Consider the following 27228-nt stretch of genomic DNA (forward strand, 5'->3'; position numbering starts at 1 on the left):
GCACGTGTGAAAATGGCGGCGACGCGCGGCTCCTTATATAGAATCCGAGTCTCGCGAGAATCCGACAGCGTCATGATGACGTTCGGGCGCGCTCGGGTTAACCGAGCAAGGCGGGAAGATCCGAGTCGCTCGGACCCGTGAAAAAAAACATGAAGTTCGGGCGGGTTCGGATTCAGAGGAACCGAACCCGCTCATCTCTAATGGATTATTGTTATTTTCCCGTTGTTCCTTCAAAAGGTTTTATTCACCAGTATCCTATGATTTACAGAGTATCGTTTTCTGCTGATAAACAAAATGCAAATCATTGAACTGATTTCTGAACATTTTTCTGACGTTGACAAGGATGGGAAAAACTGGGATTACTTGTTGCCATGTTTGTTGTTGGCTATTACAGAAGTTCCTCAGTCCTCTACAGGATTTTCTCCATTTAGTTGTATGGGAGACAGACACCCCAGAGGGTTGCTAGATATTCCTAAACAGACAAGGGAAGGGCAGCCCACTCCTTATAAAAGTGTTACTTAACATGTATCACAGATGCACAGTGGAACGCAAGTTTTTGACTAATACTCCTTTCACATCGCACAAATAACCCGGTACCGACACGGCATATTGCCGTGTCGAACTGGGTCAGTGTGCGATGTGAAAGCACATTGGCCGATTTAGCGGGTCGCCTGACCCGGTAAATCAACCCGGTAAAAAAGAAGGGTTTTACCCGGGTTGATTACCGGGTCAGGTGCGGTGTGAATGGGAGCCGTGTCGATGCGACACGGTTCCCATTCACAAGATAGGGAGAGGCGGCGCTAGAGATGAGCTCATCTCCCGACGCCGCCTCCACCCCCGCCCCTGCTGCTGCTGCGCGCTCCGTGGTTATGGCAACCGACCCGGTATATTGCCGGGTCGGAAAGCCAGCAGCGGAGTGCAAATGCCGGATCCCACCCGGTAAGTACACGTTTGTCTTACCGGGTAGGATCCGGCATTTGCAGTCTGAATGCAGCATAAAAAAGCAAGGTCCATTTGAGAACAGGGAGGAAGTGCATCAGGTTAACTACAAAGTATACCAACCAGGCAAAAGAAAGCCTGAATAAATTTACAAAGTTAACTTAATTAACGACTTGCCTGGCATGGTCGCATCAGATGCGACCATGCCTGCAAGTGCACTATCTGACCTGGTCGCACAGGATGCGACCAGTCAGATAGAGAGTGTTAGCAACGCCGGGGAAGAGAAACTTCCCTCCGCTGCTGCTGTCAGAGGGACCGGAAGGTCCCTCTGTCTCCCCGCACTCTCCCCTATTGATTGCCGTGCTGCCGATCACTGGTGATCAGTCAGCGCGGCATTACCCCCCCCCCCCCCCCCCTCCAGCGGCTGCAGACAATGGCAGCCACTGGGGAGTGTAAATTAACCCTCCCAAGCCACCCCCAGACCCCCCCTGTATATCTGGAGGCTGTCCCGGCTTTCAAAATGAAAGCAGTGATGGTCGCGATGTTCCGATGGTCGCGATGTTCCCGATCGATGTTTCAGTGTTTGGGAAAAAACAATTTTTAAAAAATATATATATTTTGTTTTCTTTTTTTTTTACTAAAATCATTTGGTATAGGGTTAAATTCATGTTCTTCACCTAATTCACTCATAACAAAACCTGACAATTTCGGAGCGGTTTTTGGGAAATAAATTGTCAGTTAATTGGTTAAACCCTGGAAAGATATTTTAGCCCTATCAACTGAACCCTGCCCACCAGTAACTTCGACCCCCACTCTTCCTGAAGTGAAGGTATCAGAGACACTGTCAGCTACTCAAAAGGATGAGGCTAAAGAGGGATGGCGGTCATTAGGTCAACATGAGTTAGGTCAACATACACTGGGTCGACATGCATTAGGTCGACATGATCACTAGGTCGACATGACATTAGGTCGACATGGAAAAAGGTTGCCTTGGTTTTTTCACAATTTTTTTCATTTTTTTGACCTTTTTCATACTTAACTATCCACGTGGACTACAATTGGGAACGGTAACCTGTGCCGAGCACAGCGAGGAACCGTGCCCGAAGCATGTCGAGCAAAGCGAGCCATGCGAGGGGTTACGGTGCACTAATTTGGGTTCTCCGTCAGTTTTTTGAAGAAAACGACACCAAAAAAAGTAAAAAAACCTCATATAGACATTTTCCATGTCGACCTAGCACATGTCGACCTAATGACCATGTCGACCTAGTGATCATGTTGACCAAACGTGGAGGACCCAATGTATGTCAACCTAACTCAAGTCGACCTAATGAACCACACCCGCTAAAGAGATCCTCATTAGGAACAGGGATATATCTTCAGTGCTGCATGGCCATAATAAGGCATGAAAGTCACAGAACTAGGGGTCAAGATCAACTAAAAGCCATATAGAATTCCTGAAGCACAGCGAGAGGCTCTAAAGAGATTAAAAATATGCTAGAACTTGGTGTTATAGAAGAATCTAACAGTGAATGGTCAATCCCTATAGTTCTAATTCTGAAACCAGATGGCAACCTATGCTTCTGCAATGATTTCCATAAGTTAAATGCAGTGTCAAAGTCTGATGCATACCCCATGCCCCATGTGGATGAGCTGATAGTAAGGCTAAGAACAGCCAGATATCTCTCCACACTGGACCTTACATAAGGTCAAAAGTGATCCGCCACCTAGGTCGAAACGGGGGGGGGGGGTTTGACAAGAATCAAGAATACTGGAATAGTGTTGGAAGGCAGGTATATTTGCCCAAGTTTTCTATCCTGTGTTTTAAAACCCCAGGAGAGATATGACTGCTGAGAGGATTTTGGCTTTTGTTAAAAGCCAGTTAAGGGGTCCTAGGATATGGATGTGAGAAGGTTGGGTGGGCGCCATTCATTAGGCCTAGTTCGGATCTTAGGGCCTGTTGGCCTCACAAAAGCTAATTAGTAATTTTATCCGCATGACAGTGTTATAAGGCTGTTAGCATCATCACTAGGTCTCTCACACTGCCTGGGTATAAAGGAGATTGCAGAGTCTCTGTGAGAGAAACCTGCTACTATAAAACAAGTGAGCTATGCTTGGTAAAACTTCTTTTTTTTGTAGTCAGTTATAAATGACTTGTGTTTAATTTAGTGCCAGATGGTAAGGTATTTATTTTACTTTATTTTGTTTTGCTGCTTAATAAAACTGGATGAGGCCAGTTGCACCATAAACCTTGGATTTGTGTGATCTCTTGGCTGCTGTACACTGCCATCTACCCCAGGACATGGTACCTGTTCCGCTATGTGTATGTTAATAATTACACTGTGTAACATACAAATGCTGGTGATGCTTTTCACACTAATTTTCCAGCTGCAGCATCCTGAGTTCAATCTACTAACTCTTGTTAGGGAATGCCCTTATGGACAGATATAGGGGTCTATGTACTAAGCATTGGTCGGAGATAAAAAGGACGGAGAAAGAGTACCGACCACTCAGCACCTGTCATTTTTCAAACCCAGCCTGTGACATGGGCGTTAGAAGCTTATTGGCTGGTACTTTTATCTCTGTCCACTTTATCTCCATCCAAGGCTTAGTAAATAGACCTCATAGGCACCAGCAATATGGGTCATATAACTGCAGTCACTAACCTAAGGATGGACATCGGAACACAATGGTTCGTAACCATCAATGTTTTTTATTTGATGGTGTTCCGATGTTTGCTTCGGGTCCCACTACTGATCCCGCCCCCAGTCCCATCACCGGCCGGCTGCACTGCATAGGTTTTGCGCATGTACAAATCATATGATTTTTTTTCTATCGATGCTAATACCCCTTTCAGACTGCACAAATATCCCGGGTCGGTGTGTGGAGTGAAAGGGTCATGGTCGAATTCCCGGGTCGCCTGATCCGGTAATTCAACCCGGGAATAAAGCAGTGTTATTCCAGGGTTGAATACCGTGTCAGTGGCAGCGATGCGACCCGGGACCCATCCACTACATAGGGAAGAGGTGGTGCGGAGATGAGCTCATCTCCCAGCGCCGCCTCTGCCCCCCGCCCCTATGGCAACTGGCCCGGCATATTGCCGGGTCAGGAAGCCAGCAGTTAGGGTCCAATGCCGGATCCCACCCGGGAAGGACCTGTTTCCAATTCCCAGGTGGGATCCGGCATTGGCGGTGTGCATACCTCCCAACATGACCCTCTCCAGGAGGGACACAATGCTCTGCTTCTGGACTTTTCCTTAATTTATGATTGCCATCACTTGTTTTGAACAGGTTAATGGATAAGAAAAGTGTTTCAGCACAGGTGATGGCAATCATACATTAATAGAAAAGTCCAGAAGCAGAGCATTGTGTCCCTCCTGGAGAGGGTCATGTTGGGAGGTATGGGTGTGAAAGGGGTATTAGTTACCATGATGGTGGGCTTCTGATGTGCATCCATACACTATGTCTTGTTTGGGGGGTTGGGGTGTATTTCAGTAACCCCAAACATTTTATAAAGTTGTAAAAGTATGTCAAAGTAAAGTATGTCCTCAGGTAATCAGCATGGCCCAGGTGACTGAAGTTAGAATAAAACAAGCAAAGCATGATCTCACTGTAAAGAGTCAGGTCTGCATTACACACAGCATATATTACAAGTTATATCAAGCTTTAACCTTTTCAAATGCTTATTAGATGTGTGTGCTGCATGGACATATATAATGCCATAACTACGATAATAATGTGTATATAACACTATATGATACGACTGTCAAACCTCGCCTATATACTTGTGTTACCATGGCAACATCTCGTTCCCGCCTCCTCACCAACCAGGCCTCACCCTCCGGCCAATCAGCTGCCAGCGCACGAGCAGCGGCAGCTGTCGGAACCCGGAACTGTGCGGCACAGACTGTTGTGTCTCCGGTCCCGGCCGTAGGAGACCAGAGGAGGCGCCGCGGAGATGGGCTTCGAGTGGCCCTGGCAGTACAACTTCCCCCCCTTCTACACGTGAGAGCCGCCCATCTCCCTGGGATGAGTGTGTTACAGGACGTAGGGGAAGGGTTAGAGGGGAGCACCGCGGCTAGTGCAGGTGTTACACATTACAGTTCCGGCAGGAAGTGGGGGAATAAATGAGTGAAGTACTCACTTAAGTTTAAACTTTCTCGGTGCTGGGTTTAACGAATCTTCAGTTCGCAATAATAGCATAAATACTGCTCACTATTTTCTAAGAACTGTTATACTATTATAGAATACACCGCAGAGTATCACTCCCAATGTGTTTATACAATGTCAGGCTCACTGGCCTTGTTAGTTACTCAAATTAAGTTCCTGAAGCTCTTAAAGTTTCCAATTCGTCCTAGAGGATGTTGGGCCGCTCAAAGAACCATGGGGTATAGACGGGATCCGCAGGAGACATGGGCACTTTAGGACTTCCAAAAGGGGCGTGACCTGGCTCCTCCCTCTATATCCCCCACCAGACTCAGTTTTAGAAATGTGCCCGGCCGAGACACAGGGCACTAGGGGGATCTCCTAGAGTTTCCCTGAAAGACTTAATGTTAGGTTTTTTATTTTGGGGAGATCTGCTGGCTACAGACTCCCTGCTTCGTGGGCAAGAGGGGAGAGCAGTCTAGACCCACTTCTGATGAGTTCCAGGGCTCTGCTGCTGCTGACAGGATGCCTTCAGCTCCTGAGGGGAGACAAACGCCGGGCTCTCCTGGATGCTCCCTCCTACAGCTTGCCGTCCCCCCTCTTCAAGCCAGATGTCGGAAGACAGGTGAGTATAAGAAGAAAGAAGACTTCTCTTCGTCTTTCAATACGGCATCGTAGAGGTACCGCACAGCGGCTATGCACAGTGCGCGCCATGCTCCCGCTGAGTACACACCGCTGGGTGCAGGGCGATTGGGGGGGGCGCACTGGGGAGCATATATTACCTCATATATAAGCATACCTCCCAACTTTGAATGTTCCTAAATCGGGACACACGCCCCGAAAAAGGGGGTGTGGTCTCGCATGTGAGGGGCGTGGCTACAATCGAGTGGGCGTGGCCACACGCCGTGGGTCCGTTTTAGTCATTTTGGGGGCGTGCCCAGCGCTCCCTGAGCAGCTGGGCAGCCCCCGGCTCACTCCCTGCACTGAATAGATGCTGTGCGCGTGCGCACAGCATCTATTTAGAGATCACTCGCTGCTTTGCAGAGCAGCGGGTGATCAAAGCCTCCCCAACTGCCCCCCCGCCCGCGGGACACTGTGACCCGCGGGAGGGACAGCGGGACAGTGTCTGAATAGCGGGACTGTCCCGCTGAAATCGGGACAGTTGGGAGGTGTGTATAAGGCTGGCATAATCCTATAGTGCCCTGGCACTGCCCGCTAATCCCCGCCGGCATATAATTAAATAATAAAAGCGGGAAGAAGCGCGCCATGTTTGGGGCGGAGCTTCTTCCTCACTGCTCACTGGCGCCATTTCCTCCTCCACAAACTGAAGTCGCTGGTCCTTCCTCTCCGCAGCAAGTACCAGGGGGCTAAAAAGACATAGAGGGGGCATATTTATTTATGTAAAACAAGCGCAGACAGCTCTGGGACATCTTTGTTGTTCACAGACCTGCTTATTTGGCGCTGGGGTGTGAGCTGGCTATTTCCCATTGTGTTCCCTCACTGCTTGGTGTGTGTGCTGTCTCAGGTGTCGACATGTCGGAGGCTGATTATTCCTCTCCGGGGGACAATTTGTTGGGGACACCAAATGTTTGGGAATGGCCCTGTCGGCACCGCCGACTGCAGATTGGTTAACTACTTTGAATGCTTTGCATGCTAGTGTCACATCATTAAATCAAAAGTTTGATGAGTCTGCGTCTCAATCCCAGGTGTGGAAGAGAACAGTAGAGAACGCTTTATTACAGTTGCAAGACTCTGCAGGGTCACACAAACGTAGTTTTGACCAATTAGTTGACACAGGTACCGACACGGACTCTGATGCCGATGTCGATTATGCTGATTCCAGATTAGATCCAAGATTGGCTAAGAGTATTCAGTATATGATCGTAGCTGTTAAAGATATCTTGAATATTAATGAGGACCCTATTACACCTGAAACTAGGGTCCTGATTTACAAGGAGAAAAAGCGCTCGGTTACTTTTCCTCCTTGTTTTGAACTGAACGCTCTCTTTGATAGTATTAGAAATAACCCTGATAAAAAGTTTCAGATTCCTAAAAGAATCAACGTGGCATACCCTTTTCCCGAGTCGGATAGGGACCCGTGGGAGAATCCCCTCACTGTAGACAAAGCCCTGGCGCGTTTGTCTAAACAGGTAGCCCTCCTTGCAGCTCAGTTGACGGCCCTTAAGGAGCCGGCGGACAGTAAGCAGGAGGCTACCCTGAAGGCTATTTTCACTACTATAGGGACGTTGCTCAGGCCTCTTATTGCATCCGCTTGGGTCAGCTATTGAAAAGTGGGAAGACACTTTGTCTTCTGATTGGGAGAATCTAGATAGAGATTCCATCCAGGTGACGCTGGGTTATATTAGAGATGCAGCTGCATACTTGAAAGAGGCTGTACGTGATGCTGGCCTCCTTAGTGCTAAGGCGAATGCTATGTCCATTGCGGCTAGACGTGCGCTTTGGACTCATCAGTGGAATGCTGACGCTGATTCCAAAAGGAATATGGAATCCCTTCCCTTTAAGGGAGGAGAACTTTTCGGTGAAGGCCTTACTGATTTAGTATCAGCGGCTACCGCGGGTAAATTTACCTTCTTGCCCTCGGTTCCTACGCAGCAAAAGAAACAGCCAAATTATCAAATGCATTCCTTTCGGCCCAACAAGTATAGAAGGGGCCAAGGCAACTTCTTTCTGGCTACCAGAGGTAGAGGAAAAAGGGCACCCGCCTACTCGGGTGTCCAGGAGCAGAGGTCCTCCGCGACTCCTGCTAAACCCACCGCATGACGCCGGGTCCCTCTTACAGGGACCCGCTCCGGTGGGGGCACGTCTCAGGCTTTTCGGTCAGGTCTGGGTTCGCTCGGGTCTAGACCCTTGGATGTTGAAGATTGTATCCCAGGGGTACACACTGTAGTTTCAAGATGTGCCCCCTCGCCGGTTTTTCAGATCAGCCTTGCCAGCTTCACTGCAGGAAAGGGAACTTATCTGCGGTGCAGTACAAAAATTGTGTCTAAATCAGGTTGTGGTCCCGGTACCCCTACATCAGCAGGGGCAGGGCTTTTATTCAAGCCTGTTCGTGGTGCCGAAGCCGGACGGCTCGGTGAGACCTATATGAAATCTCTCAACTTATTCCTAGAGAAATTCAAATTCAAGATGGAGTCTCTCAGAGCGGTGATCTCCAGTCTGGAGGAAGGAGAATTCATGGTTTCCTTGGACATAAAGGACGCTTACCTTCATGTCCCCATTTATCCTCCTCACCAAAGTTTCCTGAGGTTTGTTATCCAGGATACGCACTACCAATTTCAGACGTTGCCGTTTGGTCTGTCCACGGCTCCAAGGATTTTTACCAAAGTAATGGTAGAAATGATGGTTCTCCTGCTCAGGCAGGGAGTTACAATTATCCCGTACTTGGACGATCTCCTGATAAAGGCGAAGTCCAAAGACAAGTTGTGACAGGACATTGCACTGTCCATGTCAGTTCTGCAACAGCACGGCTGGCTCCTGAACTTGCCAAAATCACAGTTGATCCCGACATCCCGATTGGCGTTTTTGGGCATGATTCTGGACACGGTCCAGCTGAAGGTTTTTCTCCCTGTGGAGAAAGCTCTGGAAATTCAGAGTTTGGTAAAACTCTTATTGAAACCGAAAACGGTTTCCATTCATCAATGCATTCAATTGCTGGGAAAGATGGTGGCGGCATATGAGGCCCTCCAATTCGGGAGGTTCCATGCCAGAGTGTTTCAGTGGGATCTGTTGGACAAGTGGTCCGGATCCCACCTACATATACACTGGAAGATAATTCTATCTCTCAACACCAGGATCTCCCTCCTGTGGTGGCTCAACAGCTCTCACCTCCTTGCAGGACGTCGGTTCGGGATCCAGGACTGGATCTTAGTGAGCACGGATGCAAGTCTCCGAGGTTAGGGACCAGTCACTCTGGGGGTGACCTTCCAGGGAAGATGGTCAAGTCCAGAAACTCATCTTCACTTCAACGTTCTGGAATTGAGGGCCATTTACAACGGCCTTCTACAAGCGGAACATCTTCTTCGAAACCTGCCGGTTCTGATCCAATCGGACAATGTCACGGCAGTAGCTTACATAAACCGCCAAGGCGGCACAAGAAGCAGAGCGGCAATGGCGGAAGCCACAAAGATTCTTTGCTGGGCGGAGAGGCATACAAGCGCTCTGTCGGCAATATTCATTCCGGGAGTGGACAACTGGGAAGCAGACTTCCTCAGCAGACACGACCTGAATCCAGGAGAGTGGAGCCTCCATCAGGAGGTCTTCACGCTGCTAACAAATCGATGGGGGGTTCCCCATATAGACATGATGGCGTCTCGCCTCAACAAGAAACTTCCGAGGTATTGTTCCTGGTCCAGGGACCCTCAGGCGGACGCGGTGGATGCACTGACAACACCCTGGGTGTTCCCCTCAGTGTATGTGTTCCCTCCGGTTCCTCTCATCCCAAAGGTGCTGAGGCTTCTAAAAAGAACAAGCATACCGGCGATCCTTGTGGTCCCGGACTGGCCAAGGAGAACTTGGTACCCGGATCTTCTGACGTTACTGGTCGACGATCCCGGGCCTCTTCCTTTGCGCGAGGACCTGCTGCGGCTGGGGCCGTTCATCTATCAAGACTTACAGCGGCTATGTTTGACGGCATGGCGGTGGAACGCCAGATTTTAGCCCAAAAGGGTATTCCCAGTGAAGTCATACCTACTCTTATCCTTGCCAGGAAGGGTGTGACGTCGAAGCACTATCACCGTATTTGGAGGAAATATATTTCCTGGTGCGAGTCCAAGAAAGCTCCTGTGGAGAAATTTGACCTTGGACGTTTTCTCCATTTTCTACAAAATGGTGTGGATGCGGACCTTAAATTGGGCTCCATGAAAGTGCAGATTTCTGCTTTGTCCATTTTCTTTCAGAAACAATTGGCCTCACTTCCTGAGGTGCAGACCTTTGTGAAAGGGGTGTTGCATATCCAACCTCCTTTTGTGCCCCCTGTGGCACCTTGGGACCTTAACGTGGTGTTATCATTCCTTCAGTCACATTGGTTTGAACCTTTACGTAAAGTGGTGTTGAAATTCCTCACTTGGAAGGTTGTCATTTTATTGGCATTGGCATCCGCTAGGCGGGTGTCAGAGTTGGCGGCCTTGCCTCACAAGAGCCCTTATTTGATCTTCCATGAAGATCGTGCTGAGTTAAGAACTCGGCAACAATTTCTGCCAAAGGTGGTTTCCTCTTTTCATATTAACCAACCTATTGTGGTGCCAGTGGCTACTGGCGCTTTGGCTGAGGATAAGTCTCTGTATGTGGTCAGAGCTTTGAAAATCTATGTAGCCAGAACGGCTCCATTGCGGAAAACAGAGTCTCTGTTTATTTTATACGCTCCCAATAAGATTGGAGGTCCTGCTTCCAAGCAGACCATTGCCCGCTGGATTTGTCAAATAATTCAGCAGGCTCATTCCAAGGCAGGCTTGCCGTTACCGAAATCGGTGAATGCCCATCCCACTAGGAAGGTGGGCTCCTCCTGGGCGGCTGCCCGGGGTGTCTTGGCATTGCAACTTTGCCGAGCTGCTACTTGGTCGGGGTCAAACACGTTTGCTAAGTTTTACAAGTTTGATACCTTGGCCGATGAAGACCTTAGTTTTGGTCTATCGGTGCTGCAGAGTCATCCGCACTCTCCCGCACGTTTTTAGAGCTTTGGTATAATCCCCATGGTTCTTTGAGTGGCCCAACATCCTCTAGGACGAAATATAAAATAGGATTTTGAATACCTACCGGTAAATCCTTTTCTATGAGTCCGTAGAGGATGTTGGGCGCCCGTCCCAGTGCGTACTGTATCTGCAGTGTAGTTCTGGTTAAACACAGTTGGTGTTATGGTTTTTTCAGCTTCTTGCTGAATCTTGTTCATGTCCGTTGACATGTGTTCGGTTATCTGCCATGTTGTACGGCATGCTTATGGCGAGAGCTGGTGTTGTGCTCACCTTTGTTGTTAAATCTTTTCCTCGAAATGTCCGTCTCGCCGGGCACAGTTCCAAACTGAGTCTGGTGGGGGATATAGAGGGCGGAGCCAGGTCACGCCCCTTTGAAAGTCTTAAAGTGCCCATGTCTCCTGCGGATCCCGTCTATACCCCATGGTTCTTTGAGCGGCCCAACATCCTCTACGGACCCATAGAAAAGGATTTACCGGTAGGTATTCAAAATCCTATTTTTGTATATAAAAAGTAAATATTGTAATCCAGAGTTTCCCAAACTCCGCCATTACCATCCAGAATTTAAAGATATCCATGCTTGAACACAGATGTCTTGATTAGCACCTCAGTAAATTTGCTTTACCTATCTGGACTCAACCATGGATATCCCTAAAACCCAGAATGTACCCTAGATCAAATCAGACAGGAATGCATACAGAAGTACTTAGATAAATCAAGATCTTTATATCAGAGGTTCCCAAACACGGTCCTCAAGGCAGCATAACAGTCCAGGTTTTAAGTAGGGTTGTCAATTCTCCGGGATCCTGAAGGAGACATCCGATGTATTGGTCATCTTCTAAAACACAAACTGATAACTGATCGCCGTCTTATTGTGTGTGTACAGGTTACAGCCTAATGTTGACACCAGACAGAAGCAGCTGTCAGCGTGGAGCTCCTTAGTTCTATCTTACTGCCGCCACAACAAAATTTACACAATAAATGTAATGGAAATACAAGAAAGCCCCTTGTTCAACAATAAGAAAATACAAAGTATCCTTTCAGATGTCTGCAGTAGTAGTTGTTCTGTTGTTTTATATGGAGTAATGGTTTTAATGCCTTGTAGGGGGAATCGGTTAAGATAACGCAGCACGGGATCACGGCGATCACAATGCCGCCACCGGAATCCTGCACAGTGATACAATGCTGCCGCCGGAATACCAGCGAGATTGGTTATTCTCCCTCTGTGGGTGTCCACAGCGTGGCGAGCGTTCAAGGAGCTTCCTAGTGCTTGCCCAACTGCCTGCATACTGGTGGCCGTGATGCTGCTGTCAGTATACAGTATGCCAGCATCCCAGCCATCGGTATGTCATACTGAACCTCTTGTAGAAATGTATCTTGTTTTGAGAAAATCAATTTTTTTAGGACAATGTTTAGCTAGATTACTACTCATGCTTGTTAATGAAATGCCATATCTGACTTATTGTGGTTAATTCAGTTAGCCACGGAGGTCGGTAATTTGCCTTTGCTATGATGTAAAAACGCTGTCAACGACACCGCAGATCGTTGCCCAATCTTGGCCCGGGGTCATGGATTTTTAGACACCGCCCTATGAGACTGGGAATCTGCAAGTGCAGGTAATTGAATTGTTCCTATTGCCTTTAGAAGATTCGTACTACAAGAGAGTTTGTTGTGTTTCAGGGACTATAACACACATGGAATAACAGTTGCTTTTTGATATTCATTTTGAAATGTTAGTAGATGTAGTGTGTTTTAGCCCCAGAATCACAACATCGGTTTAGATCGTTTTCTGTTGGTTTTTAGCTTGTAATAAAGAAAAAAGTAAATATACCACCAGGCCTGGCCAACCTGTGGCTCTCCAGCTATTGTGAAACTACACATCCCAGCATGCCCTGCCACAGTTTTGGCATTGCTTAATAGCAAAACTGTGGCAGGTCATGCTGAGACTTGTAGTTTCACAACAGCTGGAGAGGCAAAGATTGTCCAGACGTGACCTAGAAACTTGCTACTTTATTACTGCTTCCTTGTTTTCAAGAAATTAATTTCATTCTGCTGAGCGTGTTGAAGCCCCACCTGGGATCAGGAAGCATAACTGTTTTGCTAGCTTCAAGCCTTGGTCCCAGGGAGCAATGACATCAGCAGTGGGTATTTACTTAAACTATAGAAACTTTGGCAGAGGTTCACACCGACATTATGATGGTGACTTATACCCCTTTTCCACTAGCTCTAAGAAACACGGGTAAATGAGCGGGGGCGCGCATTTACCCGTGTTTTTCCCTAGTGGAAAAGGGTCCCCCTGCAAATTCCCGGATCAAGTGATCCGGGAATCCTACCCGGGTAGACAGCCGGGTTGAACACGTGTTCAACCCGGCTAGCTGTCTAGTGTGAACGGGAGCCGCGTCGAGGCGACACGTCTCCCGTTCACAGTGTATGGGAGGGCGGCGCTGGGAGATCATGTGATCTCCCAGCACCGCCCCTGCCGCGTCACTATCCCGGCAATTGCCGGGTTAGTGAGCGCTGTCCTGAAGGGGCTGTAGCACGGGTCGTAGCCGTGTCAGGCGACACGGCTGCGACCCATGCTACACAGGTGGAAAAGGGGTATAACTAAATGGTATCTGATTGGGCATTTGTAAAGTATGCTTGTGCGCACCAAGATACCTTAGTGAAGCCGTTCGCAGTGAGGAATCAATTGCAGAATAATTGATAGGAAGAGGGGGAGGTAATGGGGAGTGTCTTCAAAAACGTAGGCCGGTTTTGGGGTGTGTCTCAGCATGCGACTGCCATCTCGTATGCATAAAACATAGCGCCAGCCATTGAGGCACTCAGGGAGTCAATGTTCCTTGCATCTGCTTTGCAGTTTCAACAGAGTATGCAGTTGCTGAGCTTGTTGCAATGGCTTCAGTGGGATTCTCTGTTCACTTGCGATACCTTGCAGGTCCGTCACTGAAAAGGATCACTGCACTGTGACCGCATCTCGTTGCTCTTCTGGCATTGGTTATAAGTTAATGATCTGGATTTTTATTTAAGATTTTTTTTTTTATTATTCAGTGGTGACACATTCTATCCCACAAGCTAGGATTTTTTATTTATTTTTATGGTGGTTTAAAGTAGTGATGGGACATTTTATATTTCTTTAATGTTGTTACTGGATATTTCAAAATAATCTACTTGATTTATGGGGTTTAACACTTTTCCTCATTTGAATGTTCTAATGTGGGTACACGTTACACGATATTCTGAACAATATGGCTGATTCCAACGTTTCGGAACGACATATCGTTCATATCATCCAGTGTGTACACAATAGATTGTCAACGATGCGCGCTCCCGCGGATCGTCAAATACATCCCCTGATGCAGTACATGCAGTTCAATCAGGGAATGTCATTTACGATACCACGCTGCCAATTCTGAAGTATTGTCGGATCAGGAGGTAGAGGATGCATAGTGTTCACTCTAGAATCCGGGCAGGGCAAGGTAGGGCGCCGGATCTAGAGGGGCACTAGCGTGCGCGCGCGGCGGAGCTGCACACGCGCCAAAAAGGGGGCGCGGTCATGCAAAATAGGGGGCGGGTCATTTTTTGGGGGGAAAGGGAGCGTGGGCGGCCGGCGGCGTCACTGTTGGGGGCGTGCCCAGCACCTACGGAGGTGATGGGCTTCACCCAAGCGCTCTCTCAGCGCGGCATCATCCAAGCGCTCTCTCAGCGCGGCATCTTTACGCGCTGTGAGGGCAGGAAGCGGGCGGCAGTTTTAGCAGGGCGCCGCAGAAAGGGCAGGGCGGGTTTTGCCCTTAAAAAATCTGGCAGGGCGCAGCGCCCTACTAAAACTGCCTAGCGTGAACACTAGATGCATATGTCGATGATCCTGAATCTTCCTCTGTTTAGGAAAATCATCATTCTAAGTGGATGTTCCGGATTTATTGTGCATAGAGAAAGAGGAGCCAGCTCCAAAGCCTAAAAGCTGGAGTGTTGAAAAGACAGAAAGTCGTTAAAGCAGAACTTCTTCAATCGGATCAGCTTAGCAAATTTATGTCTGAAGTCTGGATTACGAAGCTACATGAAAGGTGTCCTTTACCCTCTTCTGGCTGGGTGGATGTGCATGAAGACAGCCTCCCTTCAGACGCTACTAGGGAACTACTGTCCCACATCTCCCATAATGGGGAAGGAGCATGGGATACAGGAATGCTCGCTTCTAAAGGGCCTGGGACCTCCGTGGCAGCGTGCCCAAGTTAATCATGCTCCAAGCAATCCTGGGCTATCAGACGCCCCGGCTGATAAATCGGACGACAAACTCTCTGCTACTCAACCTCAGGGCATTAAACAAGTTTATGCAGGTGCTCAGGTTTCGCAGGGAAACCTTCTGCTCCATTATTCGGACAGTGGAGCCTTGGGACTTATGTACTCTCTGGATATTCAGCTTCCGTACCTACATGTGCCTATCACTTCCAACAGTGATACCTCAGTTTTGCTATGCTCCAGCAGCATTATCAATTTCAGGGACTTCCCTTTGGACTGTCAGGGCTGCACATCTTAGGCATCAGGGAGTCTGAATTCTTACTTAACTAAGTACTGATTTTAGCAGTCTCCGGAGTTCCCTCAACAGCATCTCCATCTGACCATTGCCTTACTGCATGCATACGGGTTGATTATCAACTGGAAGAAGTCCTTCCTGTCTCCTTCTCAATGGATGTTGCATCTAGGAGCCATCCTAGAGTCTCAAGTTCAGGGGATTTCTCTGACGTCCTAGTGGATGCTGGGACTTCCGTAAGGACCATGGGGAATAGCGGCTCCGCAGGATACTGGGCACAAAAGTAAAAGCTTTAGACTAGCTGGTGTGCACTGGCTCCTCCCCCTATGACCCTCCTCCAAACCTCAGTTAGATTTTTGTGCCCGAACGAGAAGGGTGCAGGCTAGGTGGCTCTCCTGAGCTGCTTAGAAGTAAAAGTTTAAATAGGTTTTTTATTTTCAGTGAGTCCTGCTGGCAACAGGCTCACTGCATCGTGGGACTAAGGGGAGAAGAAGCGAACTCACCTGCGTGCAGAGTGGATTGGGCTTCTTGGCTACTGGACATTAGCTCCAGAGGGACGATCACAGGTTCAGCCTGGATGGGTCCCGGAGCCGCGCCGCCGGCCCCCTTACAGAGCCAGAAGAGCGAAGAGGTCCGGAGAAAGCGGCGGCAGAAGACGTTCCTGTCTTCAAATAAGGTAGCGCACAGCACTGCAGCTGTGCGCCATTGCTCTCAGCACACTTCACACTCCGGTCACTGAGGGTGCAGGGCGCTGGGGGGGAGCGCCCTGAGACGCAATAAAACACTATAAAAACCTTATATGGCTAAAGAAATGCATCACATATAGCTCCTGGGCTATATGGATGCATTTAACCCCTGCCAGTTTTCCTGAAAAAAGCGGGAGAAAAGGCCGCCGTGAAGGGGGCGGAGCCTTTCTCCTCAGCACACAAGCGCCATTTTCTTTCACAGCTCCGCTGGAAGGACGGCTCCCTGACTCTCCCCTGCAGTCCTGCTACAAGAATCAGGGTAAAACAAGAGAGGGGGGGCACTATTGGCAGCTAATATAAAACAGCAGCTATAAAGGGAAAAACACTTATATAAGGTTATCCCTGTATATATATATAGCGCTCTGGTGTGTGCTGGCAAACTCTCCCTCTGTCTCCCCAAAGGGCTAGTGGGGTCCTGTCCTCTATCAGAGCATTCCCTGTGTGTGTGCTGGGTGTCGGTACGATTGTGTCGACATGTATGAGGAGGAAAATGATGTGGAAGCAGAGCAATTGCCTGTGTTAGTGATGTCACCCCCTAGGGAGTCGACACCTGATTGGATGGTCGTATTTAAAGAATTACGTGACAATGTCAGCACTTTGCAAAAAACTGTTGACGACATGAGACAGCCGGCAAACCAATTAGTGCCTGTTCAGGCGTCTCAGACACCGTCAGGAGCGCTAAAACGCCCGTTACCTCAGATGGTCGACACAGACCCAGACACGGATACTGAATCCAGTGTCGACGGTGAGGAGACAAACGTAATGTCCAGTAGGGCCACACGTTACATGATCACGGCAATGAAGGAGGCATTGAACATTTCTGACACTACAAGTACCACAAAAAAGGGTATTATGTGGGGTGTGAAAAAACTACCAGTAGTTTTTCCTGAATCAGATGAATTAAATGAGGTGTGTGATAAAGCGTGGGTTTCCCCCGATAAAAAACTGCTGATTTCTATTAAATTATTGGCACTATACCCTTTCCCGCCAGAGGTTAGGGCACGTTGGGAAACACCCCCTAGGGTAGATAAGGCGCTCACACGCTTATCAAAACAAGTGGCGTTACCGTCTCCTGATACGGCCGCCCTCAAGGAACCAGCTGATAGAAGGCTGGAAAATATCCTAAAAGGTATATACACACATACCGGTGTTATACTGCGACCAGCAATCGCCTCAGCCTGGATGTGCAGCGCTGGAGTGGCTTGGTCGGATTCCCTGACTGAAAATATTGATACCCTGGATAGGGACAGTATATTATTAACTATAGAGCATTTAAAGGAAGCATTACTATATATGCGAGATGCACAGAGGGATATTTGCACCCTGGCATCTAGAGTGAGTGCGATGTCCATTTCTGCCAGAAGAACGTTATGGACGCGACAGTGGTCAGGTGATGCGGATTCCAAACGACATATGGAAGTATTGCCGTATAAAGGGGAGGAGTTATTTGGGGTCGGTCTATCGGACCTGGTGGCCACGGCAACGGCTGGAAAATCCACCTTTTTACCCCAGGTCACCTCTCAGCAGAAAAAGACACCGTCTTTTCAAACTCAGTCCTTTCGTCCCTATAAGGGCAAGCGGGAAAAAGGCCGCTCATTTCTGCCCCGGGGCAGAGGAAGGGGAAAAAGACTACACCAGGCAGCCTCTTCCCAGGAACAGAAGCCCTCCCCCGCTTCTGCCAAGTCTTCAGCATGACGCTGGGGCTCTACATGCGGACTCAGGCACGGTGGGGGGTCGTCTCAAGAAATTCAGCGCGCAGTGGGCTCACTCGCAAGTGGACCCCTGGATCCTGCAGGTAGTATCACAGGGGTACAAATTGGAATTCGAGACGTCTCCCCCTCGCCGGTTCCTGAAGTCTGCTCTACCAACGTCTCCCTCCGACAGGGAGGCAGTATTGGAAGCTATTCACAAGCTGTATTCCCAGCAGGTGATAATCAAGGTACCCCTCCTACAACAGGGAAAGGGGTATTATTCCACGCTGTTTGTGGTACCGAAGCCGGACGGCTCGGTGAGACCAATTTTAAATCTAAAATCTTTGAACACTTACATAAAAAGGTTCAAATTCAAGATGGAGTCACTCAGAGCAGTGATAGCGAACCTGGAAGAAGGGGACTATATGGTATCTCTAGACATCAAGGATGCTTATCTCCATGTCCCAATCTACCCTTCTCACCAAGGGTACCTCAGGTTTGTGATACAAAACTGTCATTATCAGTTTCAGACGCTGCCGTTTGGATTGTCCACGGCACCACGGGTCTTTACCAAGGTAATGGCCGAAATGATGATTCTTCTTCGAAGAGAAGGCGTATTAATTATCCCTTACTTGGACGATCTCCTGATAAGGGCAAGGTCCAGGGAGCAGTTAGAGGTCGGAGTAGCACTATCTCAGGTAGTGCTACGTCAGCACGGGTGGATTCTAAATATCCCAAAATCACAGCTGATTCCAACAACACGTCTACTGTTCCTAGGGATGATTCTGGACACAGTCCAGAAAAAGGTTTTTCTCCCGGAGGAGAAGGCCAGGGAGTTATCCGAGCTAGTCAGGAACCTCCTAAAACCAGGACAAGTGTCAGTGCATCAATGCACGAGAGTCCTGGGAAAAATGGTGGCTTCTTACGAAGCGATTCCATTCGGAAGATTCCATGCAAGAACTTTTCAGTGGGATCTGCTGGACAAATGGTCCGGATCGCATCTTCAGATGCATCAGCGGATAACCCTATCTCCAAGGACAAGGGTGTCTCTCCTGTGGTGGTTACAGAGGGCTCATCTTCTAGAGGGCCGCAGATTCGGCATTCAGGATTGGATGCTGGTGACCACGGATGCCAGCCTGAGAGGCTGGGGAGCAGTCACACAGGGAAAAAATTTCCAGGGCTTGTGGTCAAGCATGGAAACGTCTCTTCACATAAATATCCTAGAACTAAGGGCCATTTACAATGCCCTAAGTCAAGCAAGGCCTCTGCTTCAGGGTCAACCGGTATTGATCCAGTCGGACAACATCACGGCTGTCGCCCACGTAAACAGACAGGGCGGCACAAGAAGCAGGAGGGCAATGGCAGAAGCTGCAAGGATTCTCCGCTGGGCGGAAAATCATGTGATAGCACTGTCAGCAGTGTTCATTCCGGGAGTGGACAACTGGGAAGCAGACTTCCTCAGCAGACACGACCTCCACCCGGGGGAGTGGGGACTTCATCCAGAAGTCTTCCAAGTGATTGTAAACCGTTGGGAAAAACCAAGGGTGGACATGATGGCGTCCCGTCTCAACAAGAAACTGGACAGATATTGCGCCAGGTCAAGGGACCCTCAGGCAATAGCGGTGGACGCTCTGGTAACACCGTGGGTGTTCCAGTCGGTGTATGTGTTCCCTCCTCTGCCTCTCATACCAAAAGTACTGAGAATCATAAGAAGGAGAGGAGTAAGAACTATACTCGTGGCTCCGGATTGGCCAAGAAGAACTTGGTACCCGGAGCTGCAAGAGATGCTCACGGAGGACCCGTGGCCTCTACCTCTAAGAAAGGACCTGATTCAGCAGGGACCTTGCCTGTTCCAAGACTTACCGCAGCTGCGTTTGACGGCATGGTGGTTGAACGCCGGATCCTGAAGGAAAAAGGCATTCCAGATGAAGTCATCCCTACCCTGATCAAAGCCAGGAAGGATGTAACCGCAAAACATTATCACCGCATTTGGCGGAAATATGTTGCGTGGTGTGAGGCCAAGAAGGCCCCTACAGAGGAATTTCAACTGGGTCGTTTCCTGCATTTCCTGCAAGCAGGATTGTCTATGGGCCTAAAATTAGGATCCATTAAGGTTCAAATTTCGGCCCTGTCGATCTTCTTCCAGAAGGAACTGGCTTCAATTCCTGAAGTCCAGACCTTTGTAAAGGGGGTACTGCATATACAGCCTCCCTTTGTGCCTCCAGTGGCACCCTGGGATCTCAATGTGGTTTTGGGATTCCTAAAATCACATTGGTTCGAACCACTTGCCACAGTGGATTTAAAATATCTCACATGGAAAGTGGTAATGCTGTTAGCCCTGGCTTCAGCCAGGCGCGTATCAGAATTGGCGGCTTTATCCTATAAAAGCCCTTACCTGATATTTCATTCGGATAGGGCGGAATTGAGGACTCGTCCTCAATTTCTCCCTAAGGTGGTTTCAGCGTTTCACATGAACCAACCTATTGTGGTACCTGCGGCTACTAGGGACTTGGAGGACTCCAAGTTGCTGGACGTAGTCAGGGCCCTGAAAATATATGTTTCCAGGACGGCTGGAGTCAGAAAATCTGACTCGCTGTTTATACTGTATGCACCCAACAAGCTGGGTGCTCCTGCTTCTAAGCAGACGATTGCTCTTTGGATTTGTAATACAATTCAGCTTGCACATTCTGTGGCAGGCCTGCCACAGCCAAAATCTGTTAAAGCCCATTCCACAAGGAAGGTGGGCTCATTTTGGGCGGCTGCCCGAGGGGTCTCGGCTTTACAACTTTGCCGAGCAGCTACTTGGTCAGGGGCAAACACGTTTGCTAAATTCTACAAATTTGATACCCTGGATGAGGAGGACCTTGAGTTCTCTCATTCGGTGCTGCAGAGTCATCCGCACTCTCCCGCCCGTTTGGGAGCTTTGGTATAATCCCCATGGTCCTTACGGAAGTCCCAGCATCCACTAGGACGTCAGAGAAAATAAGAATTTACTTACCGATAATTCTATTTCTCGTAGTCCGTAGTGGATGCTGGGCGCCCATCCCAAGTGCGGATTGTCTGCAATACTTGTATATAGTTATTGTTACAAAAAAAATCGGGTTGTTTATTGTTGTGAGCCATCTTTTCAGAGGCTCCTACGTTTATCATACTGTTAACTGGGTTCAGATCACAGGTTGTACGGTGTGATTGGTGTGGCTGGTATGAGTCTTACCCGGGATTCAAAATCCTTCCTTATTATGTACGCTCGTCCGGGCACAGTATCCTAACTGAGGTTTGGAGGAGGGTCATAGGGGGAGGAGCCAGTGCACACCAGCTAGTCTAAAGCTTTTACTTTTGTGCCCAGTCTCCTGCGGAGCCGCTATTCCCCATGGTCCTTACGGAAGTCCCAGCATCCACTACGGACTACGAGAAATAGAATTATCGGTAAGTAAATTCTTATTTTTCCTACCAGTGGACAAGATAACAGCAATTCATACTCAAATGCGCAAGTTCTTCCATCCACTCAGCCATGCAGGTATTGGGGTTCATGGTCTCCACCTTCGACATGCTGGAGTATGCCCAATTTCACTCCAGACCTCTTCAGTCAAAATGGAGGTCCGGCTCTCCCACTTGTGGTGGCTACAGATGTCCCACTTAGGAAAGGGTCGCCCAGGTTTTTTGGTTCTAGATTGGGTAATCCTCACTAGCGAAGCCAACCCCCTGCCGGTGGGGAGCAGTGACCAGTCAGTGGTCCCTTCAGGCGCAAGACCTCCACAGCCGACCTGTTCAGGTCCAATCCGACAGTGCAACCGCGGTAGACTACCTCAACCATTGGAGATGCATGCAGTGGTTGACCGCCATGAGAGACGTGACGCGCAGCCTCGCTTAGACAGAATATCATCTTCCGGCTACATGGGTAGTGTTAATCCCAGGAGTCCTCATCTGGGAAGCAGATTTCCTAAACCAACAGAGCGTACATTCCGGTGAGGGGACTCTACATCCAGAGGTATTTCAGTCGGGCTTACCGGACATGGATCTCATGGCTTCAGGTCACAACCTCAACCTCGAAGAAACAGAGTTAACAATGGTAAATTTTCTTCAGGGATTAACACAAAAAGCTGCCTAGGGCCACTAACTCTTGAGCAAGCCTCTGTCAAAGTCGAAAAATATAATGATTCATATGCCTTGTACTAACCCCAATGCACATGCCCGCTGCTCGTGCACCCACTCCCCCGTGCGTACACAACCCCGCAGGTTGCGTAAGGGACGCTCCAACGTCTCGTGCGCATGGAGATGTGTATTTACGGCGGAGTTTGTGAGCGTCAAGCGGTCGACTCGATCGCAACATATTTAACCCAAATAGCGTATATTATAGTTAATATTCCCCTAGACAACGTCAGCAAGTATGTTTAGTTTAAACGGTTCCTGGACAGGGGGATTCCTCTTTACATGATAGGAAGGGTCAGATAAAGGTTGAAAGGTGGTGTCTAGTATCCAGCTGTAGGGTATTTTAAGGGTAACATTCTGATGTTAGTTAGGAAAAGATCGCTTGCTCCTGCGTATAGTTATGTTCAAAAGTAGTTTATGGACATTAATGGTATTTGCTGTTTATTACACATGCGGCGGGAATCCTGAGGATACCTCCCGCCTGGGCAGTTGGAGAAAGACACAGCCCACCTGTTCAGATCCACCTATGACCTTTGCTGTAATGTGGAGACACATTCCTGTGTCCAATGAACAATGAGATTATAGGGACCATTGTATTGTGAATGTATGTTGTGTATATAAAGACACCATTGCCTGGCCAGTCACTCGCTCTCTCTGAAGGCTTTCTCTTTGAATGCTGAGGGCTGGAATCCAGGACGCGCTTGCGAATCATCCCCACGTATGTATATTTCTCTGTAGCCATTTTGTTATCCTTTCTGTTTGCCATTTTGTTATCCTTTCTGTTTGCCATTTTGTTCTCATTCTGTTTGCTCGTGTTTGCGATTGTTCGCTATTGCTCACATTATTCTTTGTTATTCTGTTTAGATTTCTATGTTAGTTTGTAGTGTATAACCTGTACTGTTTTTCCCCTTTTACTCTAAATCATCCACAAAGGTGTTAGAGCCGGAGTGGTTTTTAAATCCAAACAAGGTATTGCGTTTTCACTATTTACTCCAAAGGGTTTTTCTTAGCGTCTCAATCGCTCAAACAGCTTACACATTATCAAGGTTAATAAGCGTTACATCATTGTAGTATTCGATTACTATGGTTTAGAGTACAAGCATATCCTTACTGTATCTTGTTAATAAGGTTTACTGGGTATCATTCTGTGAGCGTCTGCGCCGCTCGTGTCTCACTCTCACGGCACAGCGTCCGCTACGCCAATAGCGTAGCATTACGGTACTCGGTACGCCTATAGCGTGCTCGATACGAAGCGCGAGTCCGTGAGCGTGCGTGTCGCTCGTCTGCTACGCTAAGTGCATACCCTTACGGTACTCAGTGCGCCAATAGCATACTTAATCCGTAATAGTATATAGCTTATGTTTAAAGGTAATATTTGACATTATCACCACGTAAATCTGCCCATGGGAGAAGCAGCTTGTCTTGAGATATATTCCTGCAGCCCTGAACGTTTGCCACTGCTAATTGTTGATTGTCATCGTGAAGCAGAAGCAGGAAACTGCAGGTGCTTGAATTGAAAAGGAAAATAGTTGGGGATAAGGGGTATACGTAGTAAGAAAACAGTGTCACCTGCACCACATCCCATTGGAATCTCTGCCTGTTAGGTTTCACTGCAGAATGTGGGCTGAGTCAAGTTCCGCAGAAGCATGATCATAACACAAACTTTCAGTTGGCCGAGTGTCAAGAGTTTGGTTTTTCTTTTATTGCTTATCTCCCTGATGTCACATCGAGAGCATTCATACATAAGTTTATTTCTAGGTCACTATGCTATACAATAGTGAAAACATGATCCAAATTGATTGAGTAGTTTTTGCGTGATGCTAGAACGAACAAGCAAACAAAAATTGTAAAAAAATAATTCTCTTACGTCCTAGAGGAAGCTGGGGACTCCAAAAGGACCATGGGGTATAGACGGGATCCGCAGGAGCTTGGGCACACTAAAAAGACTTTGACTGGGTGTGAACTGGCTCCTCCCTCTATGCCCCTCCCCCAGACCTCAGTTAGACTTTGTTCCCAGGAGTGACTGGACACTCGCTAGGGGAGCTCTACTGAGTTTTTCTGGAAAAAGACTTTTGTTAGGTTTTTTATTTTCAGGTAGACCTGCTGGCTACAGGCTCCCTGCATCGAGGGACTGAGGGGAGAGAAGTCAGACCTACTTCTTAGTTAAAGGCTCTGCTTCTTAGGCTACTGGACACCATTAGCTCCAGAGGGTTCGATCACTTGGTTCGCCTAGCTGCTTGTTCCCGGAGCCGCGCCGTCACCCCCCTCACAGAAGCCAGAAGCCGGGTGAGTATTAGAAGAACCGATGACTTCAGACGGCAGAAGACTTCAGTAACGGAGGTACAGCGCAGCGGTAGCGCTGCGCTCCATGCTCCCACACATACCACCAACAGCACTCACAGGGTGCAGGGCGCTGGGGGGAGCGCCCTGGGCAGCAGTTACTGAGGTATTTTGAACTGGTAAAAGCCATTTTTCGGTACCCGGGCACCGGATATCAGACCCCCGCCAGTATAAAAAATTCAAATTCAGGCGGGATTGAAGCGCGCCGGGAAGGGGCAGGGCTTAGCCGCACAGCTCACCAGCGCCATTTTCTCCAAGCTCCTCACACGTAAAGGGGAGCAAAGCGGGGGGACAAATATTTTGGTGTTTATTATTATTAGCACAGCGCTGCTGACATATATTATTGTGGTGTAGTATATAGGCGCAGGGGTGAGAGCTGGCATACTTCCTCTGTGTTTCTCTTTCTGGGCTTCCCTGTAGGCGGTCCCCTTTATTTGGCCAGTGTGTGTGTTGGGTGTCGGTACTTCGTGTCGGCATGTCTGAGGCTGAGTGTTCCTCCCCGGAGGAAGTTTCTGGGGGCGCAGAAAAGCCGACTACTGATTGGGTTGCTATGTTGAGTACACTTAATGCTAATGTTGCTTTGTTGTCTAAGAGGTTTGATAAATCTGATTCTCAGACACAGACATGGAGAAAATCCATGGAGGATGCTTTGGCTCAGGTGCAGACCCCTTCAGGGTCACAAAAACTTTAATTTACCCAGATGGTAGATGCAGATGCCGACACAGACTCTGATTCCGATGTCGATTTTAATGAGGCTACTTTACACCCAAGGGTAGTTAAGAGTATTCAGTACATGATTGTGGCTATAAAAGATGTTTTACATATTTCTGACGAACCTGCGGTTCAGGAAACAAGGATTTGCCTATTTAAAGGGAAAATATCTGAGGTGAAGTTTCCCCCCTCTCATGAAATGAATGCTCTTTGTGAAAAAGCTTGGGAGTCGCCAGACAAGAGGTGGCAGATTCCCAAGAGAATTTTTATGGCGTATCCTATCCCCTCTGATGACACTGAAGAATGGGAGTCATCTCCGAATGTCGACAAGGCTCTATCCCGTTTGTCCAAGAAGGTGGCGCTTCCGTCCCCTGACACGGCTGCTCTCAAGGATCCGGCGGATCGCAAGCTGGAAACGTCTTTGAAGGCCATTTTCGTTAATACTGGTGCATTGCTCAGACCTGCTGTGACGTCGGTATGGGTGAGTAGTGCTATTGCTAAATGGGCTGATAATTTAGCTTCTGATATGGATACCCTTGATTAAAGATAATATTCTTTTGAATCTTGGTTATATCAAGGACGCTGCAGATTACCTAAAGGATGCGGCGAGAGATGTTGACCTCTTGGGATCAAGAGCCAATGCCATGGCGGTCTCGGCCAGGAGGGCGCTGTGGATCCATCAATGGAATGCTGATGCCGACTCCAAGAAAAATATGGAAGCTCTCCCCTTCAAAGGTAGTGTCTTGTTTGGTGACGGCCTGGCTGACCTGGTGTCTACCGCTACTGCGGGTAAGTCATCTTTTCTTCCTTATGTTCCCACACAACAGAAAAAGGCACCCCATCAACAGATGCAGTCCTTTCAACCTAATAAATACAAACGAGGTAAAGGCTCGTCCTTCCTCGCTTCACAGGGTAGAGGAAGGGGAAAGAAGTGGCCTGCAGGATCAGGCACCCAGGACCAAAAGTCCTCCCCCGCCTCTACCAAGTCCACCACATGACGCTGGGGCTCCCCTGCGGGAGTCCGTGCCGGTGGGGGGCCGTCTCCGGATCTTCAGTCAGGTCTGGGTTCAATCAGCCCTGGATCCTTGGGTCTTAGACTTAGTATCTCAATGGTACAAGCTGGAGTTTCAGGAGATGCCCCCTCGCCACTTTTTCATATCGGCCTTGCCAGTTTCCCTTCCGGAAAGAGAGGTAGTAAATGCTGCGATACAAAAGAAGTGTCAACAGAGGGTCACTGTTCCCGTTCCCCCGTCCCAACAGGGGGAAGGGTTCTATTCGAGCCTCTTTGGTGTACCGAAGCCGGACAGTTCGGTCAGACTGATTCTGAACCTAATATCCCTCAATCCATACTTGAAAACTTTCAAGTTCAGGATGGAATCTCTTCGAGCTGTGGTCTCCAGCCTAGAAGGGGGGGATTTTATGGCGTCAGTCGACATAAAGGATGCCTACTTACATGTCCCGATATATCCTCCGCATCAGGCCTACCTGAGATTTGCGGTGCAGGATTGTCATTACCAATTTCAGACGTTGCTGTTTGGGCTTTCCACGGCCCGAGGGTTTTCACCAAGGTCATGGCAGAAATGATGGTTCTCCTTCGCAAGCAAGGGGTTACAATTATCCCGTACTTGGACGATCTCCTGATAAAGGCGAGGTCCAAGGAAAAGTTGTTAAGAAATGTGGATCTCCCTGTCGGTTTTACGACAACACGGTTGGGTTCTAAATTTGCCTAAGTCTCAGTTGATCCCGGCCACTCGGCTGTCCTTCCTGGGCATGATTCTAGACACGGAGCTACAGAGAGTGTTTCTTCCGGAGGACAAAGCTCTGGAAATCCAGACAATGGTCAGGGAGCTTCTGAGGCCGACAAGTGTGTCGATTCATCAATGCACTGGGGTTCTAGGGAAGATGGTTGCGGCTTACGAAGCCATTCTGTTTGGCAGGTTTCATGCGGGTGTTTCAGTGGGATCTGCTGAACAAATGGTCCGGGTCTCACCTGCACATGCACCGGAAAATAACTCTATCTTCCAGGGCCAGGATTTTTCTCCTGTGGTGGCTGCATGGCTCTCACCTTCTAGAGGGACACCATTTCGGAATCCAGGACTGGGTCCTGCTGACAACAGATGCAAGTCTCCGAGGCTGGGGCGCAGTCACGCAAGGAAGAAATTTCCAGGGAAAATGGTCAAACCTGGAATCTTGTCTCCACATAAATGTTCTCGAGTTAAGAGCCATTTACAACGGCCTGCTGCAAGCGAAGAACCTTCTTCAGGGTCTCCCTGTCCTGAT

At 48.6% G+C, this 27228-nt stretch overlaps 1 protein-coding gene across 1 annotated transcript in view; it reads left to right on the forward strand.

The window, feature by feature from the left end:
- Nucleotides 1-4761: 4761 nt before the first annotated feature.
- Nucleotides 4762-27228, forward strand: part of VPS25 (vacuolar protein sorting 25 homolog) — a 39463-nt gene continuing 16996 nt past the window's right edge. Inside the window, exons 1-2 of the mRNA XM_063960046.1 lie at nucleotides 4762-4940; nucleotides 11673-11818. Of these exons, the coding sequence (XP_063816116.1) occupies nucleotides 4894-4940; nucleotides 11673-11818 (193 nt within the window). The 5' untranslated portion in view covers nucleotides 4762-4893. The remainder of the gene's footprint in view (nucleotides 4941-11672; nucleotides 11819-27228) is intronic.

Source organism: Pseudophryne corroboree, chromosome 3 (genome assembly GCF_028390025.1).
Source record: "Pseudophryne corroboree isolate aPseCor3 chromosome 3, aPseCor3.hap2, whole genome shotgun sequence".
NCBI classification, from domain to species: domain Eukaryota; kingdom Metazoa; phylum Chordata; class Amphibia; order Anura; family Myobatrachidae; genus Pseudophryne; species Pseudophryne corroboree.